The 24,689-nt window shown below is 38.3% G+C and overlaps 1 protein-coding gene and 1 pseudogene across 1 annotated transcript in view; both read left to right on the forward strand.

Annotated features, from left to right (window-relative positions):
- The window catches only part of LOC139449468 (von Willebrand factor A domain-containing protein 3B-like), a 521,695-nt gene that overhangs the window by 142,331 nt on the left and 354,675 nt on the right, over positions 1-24,689 (forward strand). The window contains exons 11-14 of the mRNA XM_071230886.1: positions 4,841-4,979; positions 10,827-11,057; positions 16,431-16,613; positions 17,692-17,825. Coding sequence (XP_071086987.1) covers positions 4,841-4,979; positions 10,827-11,057; positions 16,431-16,613; positions 17,692-17,825 — 687 coding nt within the window. The remainder of the gene's footprint in view (positions 1-4,840; positions 4,980-10,826; positions 11,058-16,430; positions 16,614-17,691; positions 17,826-24,689) is intronic.
- Positions 19,699-22,094, forward strand: LOC139450216 (uncharacterized; annotated as a pseudogene).

Consider the following 24,689-nt stretch of genomic DNA (forward strand, 5'->3'; position numbering starts at 1 on the left):
TTCTTGTGTAGAAAAACAGCAGGGTTTCTGACTCGATACAGCCATTCCTGAGGTAGGCCAGTATAGTAAACCTCAACCTTCGTTGATGCCTAATGTTGACTCCATTTTACGACAAATTGGAAATTCATCATTATCACCAAAGCCTATTACCAGATCCCTCTTGACGTGAAGTTTATGAAGTACTGCGGAGTCATCTCTCCATGCAAGGGAGTTAGGACATACGCAAGATGTGCTATGGGAATGCCCGGATCAGAAACTGCTGTCATGTTTTGGGCAACCAGTTGCAGGATGGCTACATAGCTAAGCTAGCTAATGATCTTTATATTGGCGGAAATGACTTGGACACTCTCCACTCACCAATGTGTTGGCAGCTTTAGACAAGTATCATGGTATAACATTTATATTAAGTTATCCTATAATAATTAGATCCACATCAAGTGCTTTTATGAGTTATCATGGTGTAATATTTATACATCATTTCATATAATTATAGTTTAGCAAGTAATATTTATACATCATTTCATATAATTATAGTTTAGCAAGTAATATTTATCATCAGGTAAAATATATATATAAAATATCAGTAGTTTCAGTTATAGCTTTTTAGATAGATGCTAGCCTAAGGTAATTGGAGCGCATCTAGACATACTATTCAATAAGACAAGGGTTACGTCTACATAGTTTAATAGATTTGAAGCTTTTAGATAAATGCTAGCCTAAGGTATCAAGATCCCATCTCCTAGACAAAGGATATGTCTACATAGTCTTATAGATTACCTGGAACTATTTTATTTAAGTATATCTGTCATCAGCTACCGGGGTATATTGGAATAACATTACTTCAATTAAGACTCATTAAGGATTAGCCCGCATACAAGCTCGTCTACAGTGCATTAAGGATTAGCCCCCATACAAGCTTGTTTATAGTGACACCATAATCTCTTTCCAAAGCATCCAGTAAATATGTCAACAAGATTAGTGCCAGTCCAACAGGATTAACAGGAGTAAGTATTCCTCTCTGTCTAGCCATCCATTTAGCATAGGGCACAACCAATCGTGTATCAACCAATCCTATTCCTTTTTATTGTTCAAATCTTTGTTAAATACATACTGTAGCTAAGTTCTAGCAGAGAAGGGGTTTGACTCTCTTACCAAGCAGACCTCTCTCCCACAGCCTAGAGTGTTGTACCGACTCTCTGTGGCACCCTCAGTTATTTTCTAAGTATATTGTAAATTGTTAATTGTTCTTGTAAATAAAATTGTGATTAGTCTTCTGTGACTCCGGCTCTTTGCTGACTAATTCCCCAAGAAAACCAGCACGTCATTTGGAAGGTATTGTTCACCCAGAACAGTTCCATGATACAAGAACAACCTTTGTCTTTCACCTTCCAAAACAATAACTGGCCCTGTGTCCTCAACTATTTTGGGTTGGATATGGAGGCAAGGGACTCATCAGGCAAATCCTCACAGAGTATTAACACTGGCTTCTTGTTACCTGCCAGAGACAGTGACAGGATTGAGATCATTCATTGGGGTTTATGGTTTTAGCTAGAGTAATACCCCTCTGTTCTTCCCTGCTCACACCCCTTAAGCTTGATGAAGCTACTGGGGGCTAGGCATCACAGGTCAATGGAACGAGTGCACTCCTTTCACAAAGCACAAGATTCACTTGAGTCGAGAAGGCCAATCACATGACCCAGACCAAGTGATCAACTGTGGATAGTCACAGGTGGATCCGTAAAACGGCATGGACTTGGTATGTATGTGATGTGAGAAGGCAATTTACTTGGCAGGTTTCTTCAGTGCCAAATTGAGCGGTAGACAAGTGACATATATTCTGTGTAAAATAGAAGACTTATCTATTGCTGTGGCAACAAGGCACTTCAGTCCTATCATTATTCAGTCACAAGACACTGTGTGTATTTTGAGTGACAGTAAGCCATGTTTTGAGGCTTACAGTAAGCTGTATCAAGGAGAATTCTCAAATTGCCCAAGGGTATCCACATTCCAGTCCACCGTTTGTAGATTTCAAGCTTCAGTGCGTAATCTTAAGGGCTCAGCCAATATTGCATCAGACTTTGTAAGTCGAAATGCTACAGCATGCAATGAACCATAATGCCAAGTTTGTTCATATGTAAATCAATTGGAACAGACCACAGTTTTCAACATCAATATTCTGGAGGTGATTCAGGGCTCTGTGAAGTTTCCATACACGATCTGCAATACTTGGCGCACACTACAGTCGGAGTGTTCAGTCCTAAGACGCACTCATACTCACCTTTCACAAGGCACAAGACCTTCAAAGAAGCACACACTTATTAAAGATATCAAAAGATATTTTAATGTGGCTAAGATCTCAGGTGATGCCTTGTTAGTTGTTACTCTGATCACTTATCATAGTCTAGAAAGTGTATCATTGTATCAAGAAACTTTCTTGACGGCCTGCTTTAAAGCACTACACATTCAATTGGATCATCCCTCCTGAAATCAACTCAAGCTTGTTGCCAAATGTCATTTCTATGCCCTGGATATGGACAGGCCTTTAGATAGTGTCACAAACACATGCCGCCATTGTGTGGCCATCTCTAAAATTATAAAGGTTGTCATCCCTTTTTCCACTAATAGTCAACTCAGCGTAGTTGGATGGTCTCTGGCAGCAGACATCATGAGGCGAGAGAAAAAGTTTATCTTCGTTGTAAGGGAGATGGTAACATCTTTTACAAGTGCTTGTTTCATCAAGAATGAGAGACATGAAACATTGTGTGATGCACTGATTGAACTCAGCTTTCCCTTAATTGCCCTGGAGGGACCAAAGACTGTCATACATGTTGACCCAGCTCCTGGATTCCAGACTTTGGTCAATTACGCACTGTTGGCTAAATATAACATTGCTTTGGAATTGGAAAGAAGTAAAAATGTTAATAAAAATCAGGTAGCAGAAAAGGCTATCCAAGAACTTGAGGTTGAAATACTTCATCAGAATCCGTTGCTTACCCTCGCAGAAGCTGTCTCCCGACTCAACACACGAATTCGATCATGTGGTCTATTTGCAAGAGAAATGTGGACTTCACAAGATCAGTGCTCCAACTCACAAATTCCACTATCGGACCACCAACTTAGTGAGGATCAACATGACTAGCGTGTTAACACTCTAAATGTCCAAGTGGGCGTGTTCTTCCAGATATATCATTCTCTGTTGGGGATATTGTGTATCTCTATTCTGATGGTTAAAAATCTAAAGGCTGCTGCAGATACTTGGTAGTATCGATTGATCACACATGGTGTCATTTTCGGCACCAACCATTCCACAGGAGCTCTCACATCCAGCGCTTCACATGGATTAAGTTGATTCAGAAATCAACACGTGTCAACAGAAGGTGCGTCAGGAAGTATGGCCAACCTTCGAAGAGGGACCATCTGTCTATGCGCCACCACAGTCATGTGCATCTAAACAGTTGTCACACCTTAGAGGGTCACGTATTCTCTCTACTAGCTCTTTGCCTCACCACTCAACTTGCCAGGGAAAAACTCCAAGCTAATCGAGAGACTATTGTCTTGATTTTTAAGTCCTAAAGTGTAGTTCATGTTCATACTTACAAATTCACTTATTCCAGGTAATACCTGGAGTTATTGTTACTAATCTTACATTAAGGATTTGTTTTCATTCTCAGAGAAGAAGAAAAGAAGTTAAGCCAACTGAGGCCTGTTATGTTATTGTTATTATCAGTTGTAAAGGTAATGCTATATGCATCGCTTCCAGCTACCAACCGATGTTGCTGTGCGCGTGTTTGGGTAATAAAGTATTTGATTGCCATCCCCTTGAAGTCGGTGGTTAGTGTCTCATCCTAGAGCTAAGTATCAAAGCAAGTTATATCCAGGTTGAATTCATGCAGTATAATACAGTAGAACATGGATATAACAAACTACAAGGGACCGGAAAAATCAGTTGTTATATACGTTGTTCATTATATACGTTTTCACTCGGAACTGTCCGCAATCTTGGCTAAAACAAAACACAAGACACATACACATTTATATACATTTCCTCCCGTTGACTTGTATTAACAATGTAAGTTTAACATACAAGATTAGTCAGATGGACAGGTAAGATTAACATAATGCAAGTTTAACAAGTTGAATCGTCACCAGTTATTGTGGTGATTCGCCGTTGATTGGGTACAGCCAGTTGTCAGTGACACTTGACATGGAGTAATATTTCTCAGTTTCCTATACACGTCACTTATTAGTGGTATTTGGGCTTGATGGGGATCAGATATCAGTTCACTATATACGTTAGTTCGCTGTAGAGAGTTTGTTATGTGCGTAAATTTTATATGATAATATATAGGAGTTAATCAGGGATTTTTTAACAGGTTGTTGTATCCGTATGTTCGCTCTATCCGTGTTCGTTATATCCTTGTTCTACTGTATACAATAAGGTTCATGTTTACAGAAGTGTGTGTGTGTTTGGGGGGGGGGGGAGGTAGCCTAGTTGATAAAGTGTTAGCTTGTCACAACGAAGACCAGGGTTCGATTCCCCACATGGGATAATGTGAGAATCCTATTTCTGGTGTCCCCCGCCATGATATTGCTGGAATATTGCTATAAGCGGCGTAAAACCATACTCACTAACCCAATCATGTTTAGACAGTTTCTTTTCTCATGCTGACTTCAGCCAAGATGTGATTCGTCAGACTATGAAAGTTTTGTGGTGTATTATTAACTAAATACCCTTATCCAACTTAACTGCACTTCAAAGCGGGAAGTGTTTTTTTGTACATGTTTGCATAGTTATACTCAAGAAAATGTCGTAAATATATAGCTTTTGTTATTTTTCCAGAATTGACTGGCTGAAACAAGGGAGCAGGGAGCTGTTTGGTACTGTTCTGGAGGATAACATCTACATTCTGTTGGACTGCTCAGCATCCATGCAGAATAGTATGCATTTTGTGCAGGAGAAGCTATTCATGCTGATGCAGGTGGGTAAAAGACCAGAAAGAAAGAAATATTCAAATGAAACTTGTAATGGTGCGTAGCAAAAGGATTTGAACCAAGATTTATGAATCGTGGTGATATGTCACTGTACCTACTCTTATGTCAGTGATGTACCTTAATTTGTGAAAGCAAAATCTAAACACTTACATATCTCATAGCTCATTACACTGACACTGACACTGAGACTTTAAAATATCAGATTGATTGTCAAGGTCTCAATCATTCAAGCTTATTGATGTAGTCCTCCGACTCATGACAAAATACAAACAAAATATATATTCCTCAGGCAAAGGACAGCAAGTGACAGCAGGTTATTGCTTTACTTTCACTTCCCACACACCACGTACTTCAGTATCATACATTTGTTATAACAGTGACATTACATGGTTGAATGCAGTGTAGATATACATGGCTAGGTTATACATTCTAACCCCCTCTGATTGAAACAATCAATTTGACGGCCACATCACTGCGGAAGCTAATATTAATAGAATAGTTTGTTAGGCATATTTAAATAATTATATGTACAAGTATAACTTACAAACTGCAAAGTTGCAGTTATTACAAGGTTGTGTCAAATATATTTTGTGCCAAAAAACAGGATAGAAATCTGCAGAAAGAGCTTGGAAATAGGCGCTTTCCTACATATGACTGTGATGTCTTTTGCATCACAGTGAGTGATATGACGTCATCATTACGATGAACCTCATGTTAGTTTTCGAAGTTGCTATGCTGCATGTTCCCAATGCCTGTCATGTGTTGAGTGATGTCGCGTGATGTAAAAGCATGCTGCGTGGTTAAATCCATTTGTTATCTTGTTACAGTGAAAACACAGTATGTTTATCACCTAATTAAACATTATTATCAGAAGCCATCAACAGGATAAAGTTATATTGATTAGGATATGTACTTGTTTCTGATAGAAGACAATCTAGATCATTCAATCCATAAATGTACCAGTTAATTTCACTATTAGTTGACAGATTCTTTCAGTTCTTTGCAAGCCCAAATGCCTTCCCCTTACAATTTCCAGTGGTAACATACCACATCTAAAGTGTAATACAGTATACCCATAGAGCTTAAAGGGGCACTGATCTACAGCAATTACCAGGGACTGGTTGATGCCTTTGTTTTTTCCCCCATGAGTACCTGGATGATATAGCAGAAATCTAGTTCGCGACCAATGCTGCGCCATTCGTAAGCGCATTTGTCGCTCTTATTGATAGTAAAAGGGCGTATCAACAAAATGAAATACAGTATTGGAAATAATAAGGAAATATAGTTATCTTTGTGTGTAGCATCGTAATGGTGACGAAGTTTTGAAATGTCACTTGCTTGGTATTACACTATTTTGACTTGCAACACAAAGTAAATATTTCACCTGAGCATTGCTTATTTTATCGTGTGTATATTTTATAGTCAAAATGTGTAAAATTTTCACAAAGGCAATTATTAAATGCCTAAATATTCAGTTATTTTACAAATTGACTGAAAAATCTGTCCATTTATGTTATGATAACGAATTACAAACATTTCTATGTTTTAATTTTATCACCAAGAGACTGAAAATGATAGGATTAATAGAAAACGAAATTCAAAGTACATTCAATCTCTTTAAAATCAGATCCTAGTTCTAAACAAAGATCTGAGGACATCCCATTAGGGGTCACGTCAGAACGACCTTTCATCCGACCAATCAGAGCGTCGCTTACGAGATCATGAAAGTGACAGTCGGAATGTGATTTCTAATCATGCAGCCTCGAAAACTTTAACAAGGGGTATTCCGAAATGATAGTTACGGACTTAACGACTGAATCCACACAATTCCAGAATGTTCTTTTGTTAAAGTTTCAAATTTGTAATCGAGAATTTGTCAAAATATGTTTCGAAACCTAGTCGCCAATTTGAAATTAGTTCTGTAAAGCAAGAGAAAGCTGCCTTCTGATTGGCTTATGTTGACGTGACCCATAATGGGGTGTTCTTAGTTTTCGCTACCGCTAAACAAAGATCTGATTTTAATGAGATTGAAGTACATTTCTATATTTTTGGCTTCTAATCCTACCATAATTAGTCTATTGTGATGTTTTAAACCGTTTGGAGACTCTTAATAATAATTAGTCAATCTGTTGGACAATACTGTCAATAAATGGACATATGTTTCAGTCAAATTGTAAATTGCTGAAATATTTAGACATTTTAGAAATTGCTTGAGTGAATGACATTTTACACATTGACTGTAACATATACATGCCTAGAAAGAAAAAGGCTTGTGAAAACAACGTCTCTCGCACCGAAGAACTTCCCAATGAAAACGTAGAGGACCAAGAATGACTTTATTCAATGAAACAGCAAATGAATGAAAACAAAATGGAAATATCATAATTACAACCTACTAAAGTTAAATGTATGAATTTAGGCAGCTACCTTGTATGAGGAATGTATCCATGAATATCCACATAAAGGAACAATATCTCATATGTCTGCAGCTGTACCAAGAAACTTATTCGATGTCACGTGTCTATATATAAAGTGTTTCTGGATATTATGACCCGTGTTTGTTTCTCAACTGATCAACTGAGTTTGTTTCAGGATGTTACATAGGGGTTATATGTCTCAATCTTCAGCTGAGAAAGCCCACGTTACAACGTTTTCATAATGTCCACAGTTCTTAAAAATCCATCGAGTTAGATAACAATGAGCAATTAATCAACATATTATTGGTTAATCCTTTGAAAAAAGTATGGTGTTCTTACATCGGCACTACGCACCCAGATATGTGTATTCAGTCTGCTTTAGTAAACCTAAACATATAAACACTTTTGACATATCCACTGTGCAAGATAACAGTGATTAATCAATCAGCGTATTTTCTGTTCATCCTTTGATGGCGAGGAATGATCCGTTAATTTACAAAAAAGTAAATCAACTGATCACTCCTCTTGCTGCACTGCCACGTGCATATTGCATAACATACATTTCACCTCACTTCAAACCTGGATTCAGATTAAATAATTTCCCCAGACACAAGATGTGCCAAATGGGAACCTTTGTCAGGTAATCTGAGTGGTGCTACCCCTAATTATACCTGTAATAAATTTATTAACTGAGCTACAAGTGAATGACAACAAATATACAGGTGTAGGGTTATACCAAGAAACATGGATGACAAAAAGAGATAGCAATAGTATTATCCGTGTAAACCAAAATCTAATAATGTTTCACTGCAGGGATACTATGTTTTTAATAATTAAACTATAAACATCAGGGGTATTTACAAATATCAACATCTGATGAACTTCCACCGTTCTGTTTGTCTGTTTCTTTAGGCTGAAGAAATTAATTAACATGTGCCCTTTGTCTTCATAGATCATGGGTAACCAATCAGTGTTAAAAAATGCGTAAAACAAATAATGCCTCCAAGTTTATTTAACTGTCCTTGCAGACGGTAGCCCAGTTGCGTTAGCGGGCAAATCGACTCACGGCATCTAGTGAGCTATAGTGGGCAGTGTTAGATAGCTGAGGAGAAGCCCCTTTAATTGTAATGGATTGCAGCTGCTCAGGTTCAAACTACAGTTCTTAACTTCTGTAATACCTAGTTTGATTAATTATCTAGGACTGAATTCCAATCTGTAATAAATCATAAATGTATCCTTTAATCTCTGTGACAATTCAACCATCTGAAGTTTCTATACAAATAGAGCCTTATGTATTTAAATCCAAGAAATTATGAGATAGTTTTTATCATTTATCATTTATCAGTTATGTTTTCCACAATCATCATCTTTATAAAACATCATATAACATCGTTTATTCAATTTGATGTCGCCAGACATGACCACGCCAATCAAGGAACTGCAAAGTGAATCGGTACTCATCTGCAAACATGACATGTGACCATGCAGTGACGATTACCTCCTTTTTGGCATTGTGTACACTATTGACATTTATTGGCAATATAAAGATTCGTAGGGCAACATTTTTTTTCTTGGTTTACGGATTTCAAACTTATTTCAAATGTGAGGTAGGACAATTTAAAAAAAAAGCCTCTGAGATTTTTTTTGATTGAATTTTGTCCTAAAAAGTTAGGTAGGTATTAAGAAAATATTCTAAAACAAATTAATTTTTTTAAGAACACTTTATCATATCCCTGGCACTCATATCCCTGGCTTAATTGTGCACAAATGGCAATATAACAATATTTTTGTCAAGGGTGGAAATGCATGAATGACGCTGCTGTTTTGGCAGCATGGGCGACGTTTAACTCTTTCAACACCAGCCAACCATAAGATTACTGCTGTGACACCAAGTTCCCAGAGACTCTTGTGTGATAGATGAAGCCAACATTTTCCAAGGAAATTATCTGCTTGTAAAACATCTTTGCTACTACAGTTTGGCCATACACTATTTGAAAGGTCTAATTAATCCTATTGTTTATTAATATAAAAGTTATGTGTATTACATTATTTAAATAATCCATTAACAACTTAATAAAGTTTGTTTCAAATAAAAATAATGTAAGCTAAAAACGTCCAGATGAAAATGAAGTGAAAATTTAATGATTTTCGGCAAATATAAGATTTCATAAAATCCACTTACCTATTTCTTTTTTATTTTCATTTGTCATCAAATAATATCTGTCATCACCTATTTCCCGATGACAGTGGCTGTCCGCTCACTAACATGAGGAAATACCTCCATTTTCGAAGCTTCGTATGAATAACACATACGTCGAAGGCTGCCATGGCAGTATACTTTAAAAAAACTTATATTGTTTCACCGACGTAATCTGCTACAAGGTTCGTGATTGGTCAAATTTAAGCATATGACCTAAGGCAGCCAATCAAATTACAGCAACGGTACTGTCCTTGTGTATGATAATTTTCAGACTTTGACGAAAGGTTTGAGTTAAATCATGTTATTTTGAACGTTTAAAACATGAAATCGCGATCTATATTAAAAATACGGAACTTTATGGATGCATAGTGCCAGGTTACGAGCTGTGACAAAGATTTCTTATGCATATAATTTGGCATTAAAGACATCGTTTCTGAGCCTAGAAATCGAGGTGACAAAAGCTGAGATGTCATCTGACTTATATTACAAAAGATGGAAATAATAAGTTAGATGTCAGTTTGGCAACTTTTAGATATGTTTTTGTTGATTTTATTCCTTTGTATAATAAAGTTAAAGATTTGCTTGAAACTCTTTATTTTGCTGTTTGACCTGTTCGATGAGGACCTGTTGTTGAAGTGTGTCACAGAAATTTATTTTCAATAACACTGCGGGAAATAGTGAATAAATTTTTAATCTATTGAATAAAAAATGATAAAACCAATTGTATCACCAAACGTGTATCACCCGCATGCAGTCTGCCAATGGCGTTTTTGCTTCTGATAGACGTGGCATTTTAACAGCTCGTTTTCTGATGTGTGTGTCAGCAGTCTTTGTCCTGGCCTTTTAATCCTTGCTGACAAAGGAATTGTCACAACAGTTAAAAAATTGCATGTGCTTCATGTTTATGGCATTGCAGCTGCATTTGGGCGAATTGCTCCGTCGCGACTTCTCAACATAACATTTTGGGCAATCTGCATGTTTACTCAAAAATTTAAAGAAAAATAATGATTACTTAAGAAATACCATTTCTACCATATAAAAATTATCAAGTCCAAATTTATCAAATTTATGAATGTATAGTTTCTTTTTTTAAAGAGTATATAAAGAAAGTAAAACATGGTGATGTCTTAGCTAAGTTAGCTATTTCAAAGTTGAAAAAAATTCAAAGAAATTTCAAGTGAATGAAATATCCCGTTGAAATGTTTTATCTTTTTTAGGAGCAACTGAGACACAAAAAGAAATTGAATCTGGTGAGCTTTAACAGCAAATGCTTATATTGGCGAGATCGTCTGGTGGAGGTCAATGAGCGTAGCCTACAAAGTGCCTGGGCCTGGGTGCAGGGGCTCAGTTGCTGGGGCTCCACTAATACATATGCAGCCATCACCCATGCCATGAATGATCTGGATACACAGGCGATGTATCTACTGACAGACGGCAGACCGGATCAGGTAAACCAGGTCTTTTCCTGAATGTTCATATCTGAATCATAATAACATGTGAGATTACTTATCATGTCCGAGCAAGATCAAATACTGGTATCTCTCCATACACATTCTGACATTACTCTTACGAATACAAAACCTCCATTACGTCAGTGCCAGAATCCTGTATTTAGGCTCAGGCCCTCCTATTTATTTGAAGAAAAAGAAGCATTATCAAAATTAATGTAAGCAATATCGTGGGTAAGTGGGAAGGAATAGTTTCAAATGCGATATAAATGCAGTAACTATCATCTAACATCAGATCACATCACCACACAGCCGCTATTGGAACCAACAGCATCGGCAACCTAACACATTTGGTCATATCCATTAAATTTCACGCACAGTCGTCACAGCAGTCACATGGCTGACAGTAGGGCAGAAGAGTAACAGAGAAGTGTTTTTAATCAACGCTTGTTTCCAGAGAATGGAATAAGAAGTTAATGTGCATTGAACATAAACTATAATTCCCCATTGATACAGATTATTCAATTTCATCATTTTTTACATTATCAATGTATTTTGATGGGATCCATCTTAGAGCTAGATAAATGACTAATTTCATTCACTGTTTTCATTTTACAGATTGATCGAGTGTTTGCCTTATAAAATATTCTGTCAGTCAATGACAACAGTAGGCTATTCATCTGTGGCTCTTAAACAATAATATTAATTTACAAGTATTTTATTAACATATACCATTACCTGATCACGATGTGTGTGTTTTGACTACCACACAGTTGCCAAGATGGCTGGGATCTGATGGATGGATTGGCGAGATTGAAACTGGACTTTTATAGTTAGTTAAGGCCCTTGCCTTGGGCTGAAGATGAAGCTGAACAGGTTCGGTTTACCTTTGGGTTTTCGTTTCTGTTTTCTGACGGTAACATGTTGAGTGGAACAAAATGGGGTCTCTGTAAATTGGTGAGTGTTTGAAGGTCTTGGGTGACCCACACATTTCCTACTGGGAGTACTGAGTCCAGACACCACACATCCATGTTTCCCAGAGGAGGTTCTGAAAGACCAGCAGGAGAGCAAGCTGGCCATGTCAGACAAGTGCCTGGACGTGAACTTGCCAGAGATGGCTACAATCTGCCCCTGTATGCTGAGAAGGGTCCCCTGGCTGGGTGGCCGCAATGGGGGAGCAATTAATATGTCCAGTTGTTTCAGATCTAATGCAGTTACTTGGATCCACCTCACTCAGGATTTGATATACGGCCAGCTGGATGGCCTCAGTTCAGCCATGGGAGGTTACTTCATAGCTGGATTGGGTGGAGGATGGCCATTGCATTTCGGATCCATGGAGAAACCTGACCCACCACTGGGATCTTCTTGTGTATTCCCATTGACGAGTTGATGGGACAGCTGTGCCGGCCAAATTGATAGTGGAAGAAAGGACATGTAGCCATTGCCCACCACTTCCATGGGATCTCAAACAGTGATTGCGTTGACAACACAGCCAAGGAAGTCACTGACTTGGTTGATTCATGGCATCGTATCCCAATTGCGTAGAACGATGCTCATGATATCAGTCACTGGATTGTCTGGTCCAGACTCGATTATTTATACAGACCGCCGTCATATAGCTGGAATATTGCTGAGTGCGGCGTTAAACAACAACAAACAAACAAAGCTCACCTACCAAATTCAACTCCAGGACCAGTTGTGGACGATTGGTGCTATTTGCCAAAAATTGGAAGCACTGGTTTCTATGTGGTGTGGTTTTGGAACCATTAAAGCTACACTTCTATCATTGACCAGATCTTATCTCCCAGGCCAGCAGGCTGTCAGTTCTATGTTGTTGGACAAGTGTGGAAGTGGATCACAGACAAGATTTCTATTCTCCTGTTTTCATTGTACCAAAGGAAAACACCACTGATATGTGCATGATCTTCGATCAATCTCATTAATATCAGATCTTAGTTCTCGCTACCACTTAACAAAAATCTGAAGACATCACATTACAAGTCACGTCAGAACAACCTTTCATCCGACCAATGAGAGTGTCGTACCAAAGAGACAATTGGAATGTGTTTTCTAATCATGCAACCTCGAAAAGATTAACAGTTACGACAGTTACGGGCTGTACGACTAAATCTGTCAAAATCATCCATCTAGTGCATCACTGTGCATATATATTGACGACTTCATGTTGGTATTTCAGGAAAAGACCAAGATTCATCAGAACACCATCTTCCTAATCCAGTTGTTGCCAATCTGGCTCAATCTGGCGGAGGATATCATATATTTAAGCACCCTTGACTGGGGAGGATAGTAGCAACAGAGTGGTCTCTCCAGTCGGAATTATTTTGAGTGTAGGTGTGGGACACGCCTCATCTGGACTAGTTCACCAAATACAAGCTCCCAGTGTATCTGAGCCTGGTGCTGGATTCCCTGGATTCTCTTTCCAGCTTCTCCTTACCCATCTCTTTCCAGCTTCTTCTTACCCATCTCTTTCCAGCTTCTTATTACCAGTCTCTTTCACGCCTCTCCTTACCCATCTCCTTACCCATCTCTTTCCAGCTTGTCCTTACCCATCTCTTTCCAGCTTGTCCTTACCCATCTCTTTCCAGCTTGTCCTTATCCATCTCTTTCCAGCTTGTCCTTACCCATCTCTTTCCAGCTTGTCCTTACCCATCTCTTTCCAGCTTGTCCTTATCCATCTCTTTCCAGCTTGTCCTTACCCATCTCTTTCCAGCTTGTCCTTATCCATCTCTTTCCAGCTACTCCGTACCCATTTCTTTCCAGCTTGTCCTTACCCATCTCTTTCCAGCTTGTCCTTACCCATCTCTTTCCAGCTTCTCCTTACCCATTTCTTTCCAGCTTGTCCGTACCCATCTCTTTCCAGCTTGTCCTTATGCATCTCTTTCCAGCTACTCCGTACCCATTTCTTTCGAGCTTGTCCTTACCCATCTCTTTCGAGCTTGTCCTTACCCATCTCTTTCCAGCTTGTCCTTACCAATTTCTTTCCAGCTTCTCCTTACCCATCTCTTACCAGCTTCTCCTTACCCATCTCTTTCCAGCTTGTCCTTACCCATCTCTTTCCAGCTTGTCCTTACCCATCTCTTTCCAGCTTGTCCTTACCCATCTCTTTCCAGCTTCTCCTTACCCATTTCTTTCCAGCTTGTCCTTACCCATCTCTTTCCAGCTTGTCCTTATCCATCTCTTTCAAGCTTGTCCTTATGCATCTCTTTCCAGCTACTCCGTACCCATTTCTTTCCAGCTTCTCTGTACCCATCTCTTTCCAGCTTGTCCTTACCCATCTCTTTCCAGCTTGTCCTTACCCATCTCTTACAAGCTTGTCCTTACCCATTTCTTTCCAGCTTGTCCTTACCCATCTCTTTCCAGCTTGTCCTTATCCATCTCTTTCCAGCTTGTCCTTATGCATCTCTTTCCAGCTACTCCGTACCCATTTCTTTCCAGCTTCTCTGTACCCATCTCTTTCCAGCTTGTCCTTACCCATCTCTTTCCAGCTTGTCCTTACCCATCTCTTTCCAGCTTGTCCTTATCCATCTCTTTCCAGCTTGTCCGTACCCATCTCTTTCCAGCTTGTCCTTACCCATCTCTTTCCAGCTTGTCCTTATCCATTTCTTTCCAGCTTCTCTGTACCCATCTCTTTCCAGCTTGTCCTTACCCATCTCTTTCCAGCTTGTCCTTACCCATCTCTTACCAGCTTCTCCGTACCCATCTCTTTCCAGCTTGTCCTTATCCATCTCTTTCCAGCTTCTCCGTACCCATCTCTTTTCTGATTATGAAAAATCTTGGTGGTGCGATACTTTTAACCAGGTGTATGTAATGGTAGTTCTGTCATAGCAACTGATTAGGGACAGCCATTGTCAGATTTAGCCATGACATTAAAATGTCTAGAATCACATAGTTGCTATTAATTGTTAATCCCCATTGTGTTCTGCATTGACTGTTAGCTATCCTGAATGAGCTGTGCAACAATGTCACTTCTAATTAATACTGTTGTTGATATTTATGACTTAATCCGTGTCAGATGACCTTGGATATCTAAGCCTTGGTCCAGAGACGGAAAATAGGATAGTCTTACCCTTAGCAAAGCTAATTAATACTGTTGTTAATATTTATGACTTAATCCGTGTCAGATGACCTTGGATATATAAGCCTTGGGCCAGAGACAGAAAATAGTATAGTCTTACCCTTAGCAAAGCTAGAGTTAATGCTAGGTGCTCAGAAGCACCAACGCAACAGCCACTACCACCATGTGAGGACTTGACACATAGTGCTTCTTGTATACATATCAACTTGTAAAGTAAAGACTTGCTCTCTCCTAACTAGGAACATGCTAGGTACCTGGGAAGACTTTGTATGCTCGACATTGTTGTATGAATCTGTGTATATTGTACTAGTCGTCTCTTTTCTTTCTGGCTAAGCTACCCCCTTTAGTCAGAACATGATAGTGCTATGGAAATTTACTGCATGTTTGCTTTTGTCCTTGGCATTGTTCCAAAAGCAGGCCTTTTGATGTGATTTCAGGATTATGTGACCAAATATTAGCACCCAACTTTTAGGTACCTAATAAGAACTGGATTAAGGGGAAAAGACCCAATTTTGATGGGAGTTTGGGTTAAATTCATTTGAATGTTAACTATCCAGGGTATTTATTACTAGATTCCTAGAACCCTAGAACCCACCAATTCCCAGGATGCATTCTGGCACTGATGCAAGAGAGGCTATGTATTTGTAAGAATTATCAAATAATAGTTATCAATGCTACTAATTCAAAGAATATTAGCTCTATTCAATCAGGAGTAATCCTATTCACATCCCCAATATTCTGCATTTAGGAGGCTGATGTTGGAAAAATGTGAAGATTTCCTTTCTGCACATCTGCAGAGGTTATGATAGGGAAATATTTGTAGTATTTCAACTGGTTATAGATAGTTGTCAGTGAAGAAGACTTCTGTTGAAAATCTCAAGATTTTATGATGTGATGACTGCCTAAATACAGGATTTTTGGCACTTATGTAATGGAGCTAGTATTCATTGAATTATTAAAAATGATAACTATTATTTGATGGATGTGAAGAATAGTCAATTCCAACTGGTTTGAATTAGTTATTGGATGTTACAACTTTCATGCTGTACCTTCTTACTATTCGACCTACTGCGCCACAGTTTCAGTCACATGCTTATGACAGATGTTAGAGATTTTATACTAGTGATACATTTCCAATTTACCCAAGTAATTTTTCTGACATATGATTGGATGACATTAAAGGTCAAGATCACGCTGTTTGAACGAGGCATAACATTTGTTTGTGTACATGTCAATTTGAATGTTTTTCATCCCTGCCAACATTTCTACATGTGCAGCCACCAAAGTCCATACTAGCTCAAGTACAGATGAAGCATAGAGTGCCTATCCACACAATCTCCTTCAACTGTAATGACACTGAAGCAAACCGCTTCTTGTATGAATTAGCTCGTACCACCACTGGAAGATACCACTATTTCTCTGAGAAAGGTGTAGATCTGGATCAACCTGAAGCTTGGGAGGTCAGTATTCAGAATTATGGCTTTATCTTTTCATGTCAGTCATGAAGAGAGTGCTTCTACATAAGTTATGATGTTTAATCCACCTGTAATGTGCATGTTAGAGGACAGGAAGTATGTATATCTTTCAGTCGATCTTTGTTCATTGTACTGATGAGGGTACTAGGGTGCCTTAGGGTCATATCACGTCATGAGACAAAAGTGTATTGTGGCCGTCATTTGGACGGCATTGTTGACTTCATTTGAATCTTATTGTGACATGAGGTCAGAATGACGTCACACTAGAAACAACAACACTACATTCGTGTTTATGTCATACCAGCCTGGTTCCCTGGGTATGCTGCACTGGCATTACACTGACCCAAGCACTGACTGAGCATTGGCGGCCTCCACTAGACGAACATGGCGGACACAAACATGTAGTTACTATAGAAAAACGCTAGAACGGGTGGTTAAAATCTTTTCTTAGCATTTTCATGTATGCTCTTGCAATGTATACGTCATGAGAATAATGTCCATTGTTACTTTTGAGGTACTTGTTACTTGTGCTCGTGGGTTTCACCGAAGTGGTAAACGTCTAAGACCTGCGTCACTTCGGGCTTTCCTCCCACATTAGGTTGACACGCCGCGATATAACTGGAATACTATTAAAAGCGGCGTTAAACCCAACTCACTCACTCACTCATTAGCACATGTCAGTTGACTGCAAATTATTCGCTGCACATGTGTGTCTTCTGCAAAATGTGTGTCCTTATAAGCCCAGGACATTTATTTCAATTTACATTTGGCACAGCCAGGGACGACTTCATTCTCTGAGGCAATTTCGTCTTGGACCTAGATATTTTACTTGGAGAATTCCCACACTAGACTGGGGGTTGGTTTTAGATGACTGATGGTCTGAAGAGAATGCCAGTGTTGTTACTGTTACAATGCCATCTGTAATATCGCCTAAAAACATTTAACCAAAACTCCACATTGTAAGAGTAGAGAAGTAGAAATCCATATGTCAATTCCTGTCTGCATTGATACTATATACAGCTTCTAAAATGTCACTTATGGTTTTGTAAACCAATTATATCAGAGTGAAGATGTGCAGCTGCTGAAGCATGAACTGAAGCATGGCCAAAATAATCTGGAGCAGCTAGCCACCCTGCGAGATCAGTGTTCCTCCATGGCATGGCGCAGACAGACGGATGATCTGAAGAGAGATGCCAAGTAGGTGATTTTATGACACTTAGGCACATCTTTCATTTGTAGCACAACCTGAAGAATACCAGGTGAACTGTATCACGGGTAAGTTTTGGCCTTTAGTTTTGAGACATATTCTGGCCTAATGTCATGGCCTAATTGACAGGAGCGTCAGTAAAATCTTCTCAGAAACCACTGGACCAATGAAGCTGAAACTTCACATGCTTGTTCCAACCAATGATGTCGCCCCAATTTGTTCAAAACGTTCAAATATGATTTCAATATAGCCCCAAAGACAGATAGGAAATATTGTACAAATTTAGATACTTGTTTCATATTTCTTAATACTTCTTCTACTCAGAACCCCGGACCTACATAACCTGAATAGGAAACGCTACAGATTTCCTGACACTATCTCTGACACGCATCCGCTAATTGTAATCCGATCACCGTGTTCTCAGTATCCTGCTAGCATGAAGTCAACCACATATTGGGGCAGCTTATGGCACATTGGCAGTGGAGCCTAACTTAACTTCCCTGCTTACCTAAACATCCTACTTCCAAGACTCAACACACGTCCCACGTGCATCAGATTTGTTTCAATGCGTAATGGTAATGATGATTATCAAGATAACACACCATATATCCTTATGTGTCGATTCCCAAATTGAAAATATCTATACATAAAAGTACTTAGTGTGAAACCAACAAACAACCAACAAATGGTATACAATTAACAATTGTATAACCATATTAACTAGATTTACAAGTGAACACTTACTACTGCTCAGCAATTACAATGGCAGTACACAATAGAGTGGTAGTACAATATTCAATGGCAATAGATAATATGATGGTAGTGGTCAGTACCGAATTCTAAAATTCAGTGGTGATAGCAAAAGTCAGTGATAATAATTTATTACACATGCAGAGCTCCAGATAAGCTGTGTATCTGCATATAATACGCATCAGAAATGCAGAAATATCCAGTAAAATAAAATCCAAACGTATCAAATATGCAACGAACATTACAGATACGCTAAAAAAATAAAACTTGTGCGTATCATCAAAATATTGTGAAGTAACCCTGCGTATTTGATTACCAAGTCAGCAACTTATTTTGAAATTATAAACGGGCATTCCGTCAACCTTGCCAAAGTCCTATAAAGCTCTCGAACCATCACGACACCAGTTTGCAGGGACTAGATGAATACTGTTTTTAAATATTTAACTTAAATACCCACATGTGTAAAAACTAGTGGGTAACAGAAATTTGAATACCCAGATAGAATTACTGATACCCAATGATTTTAAGATGCATGGGTAAAATACCCACAACACCAAAAGCTTATCTGGAGCTCTGCCCATGTGGTGAAGATACAGGTGGGAAGATACTAAATCCGTATGTCACGTGCACATATGTGTCGTTCAAAATTGACCTTGTTTTATTCGTTTTGATTGGATAACCATGACCTCTGTCACACCAGAACTACTTCTTTCATTTATAAAAAAATCATGAGAAGTCATTCACTTTTACAACTACAAGGAAGAACTGAAGGAATCTCATGAAAGCGAGAGACATATACACACTCTTTATCAAACCAAACAAGATCGTCACACGCATCAAATTTGCTTTGCATTCTATATTAGGTATGCATAGAGCTACTACAGACATTATATAATTGAGCTGTATCTATATGCAATGTACAACTATCGATAGATCTTCAACCAAGGGTCACTATATCAAGCATGACGCACCTGAGCACTTTCGCGACTTTCAATTTGATTTAACGTGAAAGGTTAAGCTTGGTGAAATGAAGTCAGTTTAAACTATCTGGACAGATATCTAGACTTCCGAAAGCGTTTGTTTATGATTGAACATACACGACTGCACGACCAGATGACTCAAAGTGAACAGTTCCGATACAAATCATTCGAAAGCTCCGTGGAAGTGTGCCTGACTTCTGTTTTTGTGGCCGAAAACATCCAAAATGTGAACAATAACATTCCCTACGGATCTGTAGCATAAAATGCTGTGAGTAGATCACGGTTGTCTTATCTTATTTTGATGGTGACCTTGCCTTTTGTTCAAAGCTGTCACTGACATGTAACCAGACTTGAGTTTGTTGATTTTCACGTCCTCAGTATAGGGTTGTACAGTTAACATAAATGTCTTTGGCGTGCACTCTGATTTCCCTCTTCCAAAATGGTACGGACAGGATATAAAATTGAGCTGATAGATCAATTTATGATACGAGAGGCACGTTCTTGTCCCCTTACATACAGTCTAACTAGCTACTAATTTCTGGATTCTGTGGCTACTCAATCAAAGCACACAGAAGATCGGGTTTACGAGGTAAAAAATGCATAAAAAATAACAAAAAAGTATAGTTTTCTGTCACATAATGTTTATACGCAGATTTTTTTAAATAGAAGAGTCAGAGAACACAATTTGGCTTATTAAAAAAAGTACATGCATGGCCTTTGGAATTTTAAAATAAAGACATACATTATGAGAGAAATACATAAATTCTATGATGTTATATGTAGAATTAATTTGACTGCTAAATAATGATTGAACTAATGCATTAGTTTTTTCCTACTCTTGTATCATGTGTATTCATTCTGTATATTGCCTTGATTACCTTTGAACAGAAAACTGAAATCAAAGAAAATTCTAAACAAAGAATTAATGAGCATTAATAAGCATACTTTTTTAATTACTTTGTGGATATTGATTATGATCTGTTCAGAAAATTGTATCTTGTCCTGTTTAGAGGCTGATATTCGGTCCCAAGTCTGCAGCAAATGTCTTTATTAATTCCTCCATTGGTATTAAATGGTTTCCAATTAATGTTGATATACAAAAGTAATTTTCTGTCTTTGTACTAGAGGTATCACATATTTCACTGTTAACAGGAGGTTTTAATGCTTAGTTATATATTATTGCATTGAATTCAATCTCAAAATACAATGTTTAAATAACTATGAATTTAAGAAATATAAAAATCAAAATTTTTAACCAAATAAATTCAAATTTCCCTGACAGGCGCACTTTGTTTATAATAATGGATTTATGCCTAGATACATGTTAACATTAACATTTTAAGAACTGTTGGGTTCTCAGGTAGGAACGACATACGTGGGAGTAGGGAGATGAGCCTGCCACTTGACCGGCTGTTTATTCAAGACTATCGCATGTTACATAACAGCATATGATTGCGCTTACCTGCAACTAATCACATTACAAGACCGGACATCTGTTGGCCTATCATAATATTGTACACTAGCAAGTTTAATACTACTGTGTTTCAGTTACAGATATTACAATAACAGATACATTCCACCTTTAAATCATATTCTTGGTGAAAGGTTCTTTTGACTGCATATATCATTAAGTATATAGTAATTAATTACAGCACCCAAATACAAACTGACCAGTGAGACCCAGCGGAAGACCATACCATCTTCACCACCTTTGGCAAGCGACACAAAAATTACACCGACAATTTAAAAAAATATGTTTCCTTTAACAGTGAACAATTACAAGGGTGTATACTGGAGTGTCCACAATTCTTTGAATGCATTAGCTCAGAATGAAATACTAAAGTCGGATCTGGCAAGTGGGGGATTGCTAGTTCTCTTTCAGATTCAGAGTCATGCCTAGTGAAATAACATATCGCCTGACACCTACATTTTATTTTACGGTTTTGGGAAAAGCAGCACCTTTGTGACAAGCAGAGAGGAGATGTGGGCGCAGTTTCACAAGGAGAGAACAGACACTGAATTCTGCGACACACTGCATCATCTAATAAAATTAGATACACAAAAGTGACTGGAATGTCCACATGTTCAATCAGTGTTTGTCAGATGAACTGGTTCATGATATTTGTACACAATTCATATCAAGTATAGAACACAGCCAATGATCTGATGGCAGCATGAAACAAGACTTGGTTCTATATGTGCAGATATTTATTTAAGGCAATTACTGAGCTCTCAAGAACCAAATGACAAGTTGCAGAAACCTCACCTGCATTTGTGCTGAAATTTCGTATGTGGACTGAGGCTGTCAACAGTCAACTCAAAGTTAGTGGGGACAATTTCTTCTTTCTTGTGGGAAAAATGGAGATCATTTGTCGGCAGCAAGTGGACACATCCAACTTAAATACAAATTCCCTGTGTGTGATTAGACTTTAGGACAGCATCCAGAGAAACACAATCATCATGTTCTACTAGGACAAGCTGGTAACCACACGGGTTGCCCTAGCCTCGCAAAACTGGGGGTCATTATGACCCCTTAGCTGTGCTATAGGGAGTCATAGGTCTTGGGGTCATAGTTTTGATTGATGTCAGATTTTGAAATATATCATTTATGATTCGACCCGATTGTGTTTCCAGTGTTGTCAGCACCATACCCGTGCTGGTGGGTTTCACCAGAGTGATACATGTCTGAAACCTGCATCACTTCAAGCTTTCCTTACTCATCAAGCTGACATGCCATGATATAACTGGAATACTCTTAAAAACGCCATTAATCCAACTCGTAATAAATTATTCTTAATAATCTTCTTCCACGAATCCTGCCTAAAAATAATATTTTATGTATTATCTACTCTATGTGAAGTTGTTGATCTAATTAAATCTTAATACGTTAGGCTTAAAATAAAAGAATTGGTTCTCAGGCAATGACTTTGGAAAATATAGTGCAGGCGGGCTGGCTGTTTGTTTTTTTTGCTTGTTCAAACTAGTATGTAACCAAATAAACAGTTGTGTACCATCAACCTGGGAAAGAGCCTCCCTACATATACAAGCATACAAAGTCAAATGGCCGCCATGACCATAACACGAGATGTTAGGTGGACATTATGATGATGCGGGCGGTGCCTGAGAACCAAGAATATCATTTTTTTTAACTTTACATTTGTCATTTTATTTGTAGATTGATATAAACTATGAAAGCAACTGCTATATAATATTGTAACTCCTCACATGTATCTCGCCAGACTCAGTACTATACACATAAGTTATCTGTTCAAGTCTTTGAAAGGCATTTAGAAGTGATACACATAAGGAAGAGAATTTAGGGATGTCAACTTCTTTTTTATGAGGAACACAACGTTTTGGAGTATATACTTACTCCTTCATCAGGTGAATAAATACTAAGAGGCAGAGAACATATAGAACAGCAAAAGTAATAAGATGACAAAGGTGGAAACTTAACAAGGGAAGCAAACAGCTAATTGGCGCTGACAGGTGATTAGCAATAGACAAATGGAAGCCAAAACTTAACAGTAAATTAGCGCTTATAGTTGATTCTAATGGACAGCTGGAAGCCAGGACTTAAGTTATCACTGATTGGCAATGGACAATGGCCAAATGGGAGGCCGGGGGTAATAAGCACTGACATATGTTATAGAATGGAAAAAAATAGCAATGGACAAATGGAAGCCAGCTATATAATTGGCACTGACTATGATCAAAGCTATAAGTCCAAAGTACTGGGCAGATGGGTTCCTTGGTCTGGGTTCTACATGTAGTCACAGTTTGGCAATAAGGCTCATAGGCTTTCTAGTTTCGTAATGTGGATGATCGAAGTTTTTTACAGGTACCATATCACATAAATAATTTGGCATTGTACCACTTTTCATTTTTATGAAATATGCATAATTTGTGAAAGTGCCGGTCTTTCTGCCAAGGAGGAAAGGCTGGTTTCGTTATATAGCCCCTCACAGCACCACATAATTTTATCAGCACTGATAATGGATCATCAACAATGACATGAGGCCTCCCGCAGTCTTGCCACAGCAAGTGTAGGAAAACAAAATACAAATATAGTAATTACAACCAACAAAAGTTATGTGTATAGTTTTTGTCAGTTGCTTTGTTTGAAGATGTATCAGGTAATCTCCAAATACAGGAACAATATCCCATACATCTGAAGCTATACAAACAAACTTGTGTGAGATAGCACACATGACAACTATGTTCATGATGTCCACGGTTCTTTAAAAAATCCATATAGTTATATAGATAACAATGAGTAATAATCGGCTAATCCTTTGAACAAAGTATGTTGTTTTAAAAATGGCACTTCACGCCCAGACATGGGTGTATTCCGTCTGCTTTAGTAAACCTACATATATAAAGACTTACTTTTGACAAATCCATTGTACAAGATAACAGTGATTAATCAATCGACGTATTGTTGGTTATCCTTTGATTGATGTCTTTTGTAACTCTACTGATGATTCCTCTCTTGCAGGGCTGCCACCGGCATATTACATAAAATGTAGTACACTAACCACATCAGACCTGGATGTATGACCCAATTGTGTATTAAATAATTACCCCAGACACAATGCGAAGTACTGAGTGCTCTATTCCTTTGACACCCTCATAGGCAGCGGTGAACGTTATTGAGATATTTTACTGTCTTTCTCAGGTGATCTTAGTAGTTCTACCACTAATTGTACCTGTAATAAAGCCATTAACTGAGCATCAAGTGAATGATGACAGATATACAGGTGGAGAAACATGGATGAGAAGAAACTAAGGATTTTGGCTGCTCCGTATATGAACTGAATTTCATTGTTACAAAAAATAATATGTACATATATTTTCTGTATACCAAACTACATGACTGTTCATACACATTAACACATGCAGATGAATTTGCAAGGTGAAAGGTTATAGTAAGCATCATCTAGTCAAATGCTTGGATTAACCCTAGCTGTCAACAAGGTTTTCCAGTTGGCCCCTCGCTGGTCAGAAACCCAGTTTGTTGGGTTTGCTGGTGCTAACTGGCTTCTGGTGATTATGCAGGCTCATTAAAATGGCCCAGGCTAGACGACTTAAAGTTGGAGTGTTGTTTCCCTTCAAAAATGAATA

The sequence above is a fragment of the Haliotis cracherodii genome, unplaced genomic scaffold (assembly GCF_022045235.1).
Source record: "Haliotis cracherodii isolate W230 unplaced genomic scaffold, xgHalCrac1.p SCAF_8, whole genome shotgun sequence".
In the NCBI taxonomy this organism is placed as follows: Eukaryota; Metazoa; Mollusca; class Gastropoda; order Lepetellida; family Haliotidae; genus Haliotis; species Haliotis cracherodii.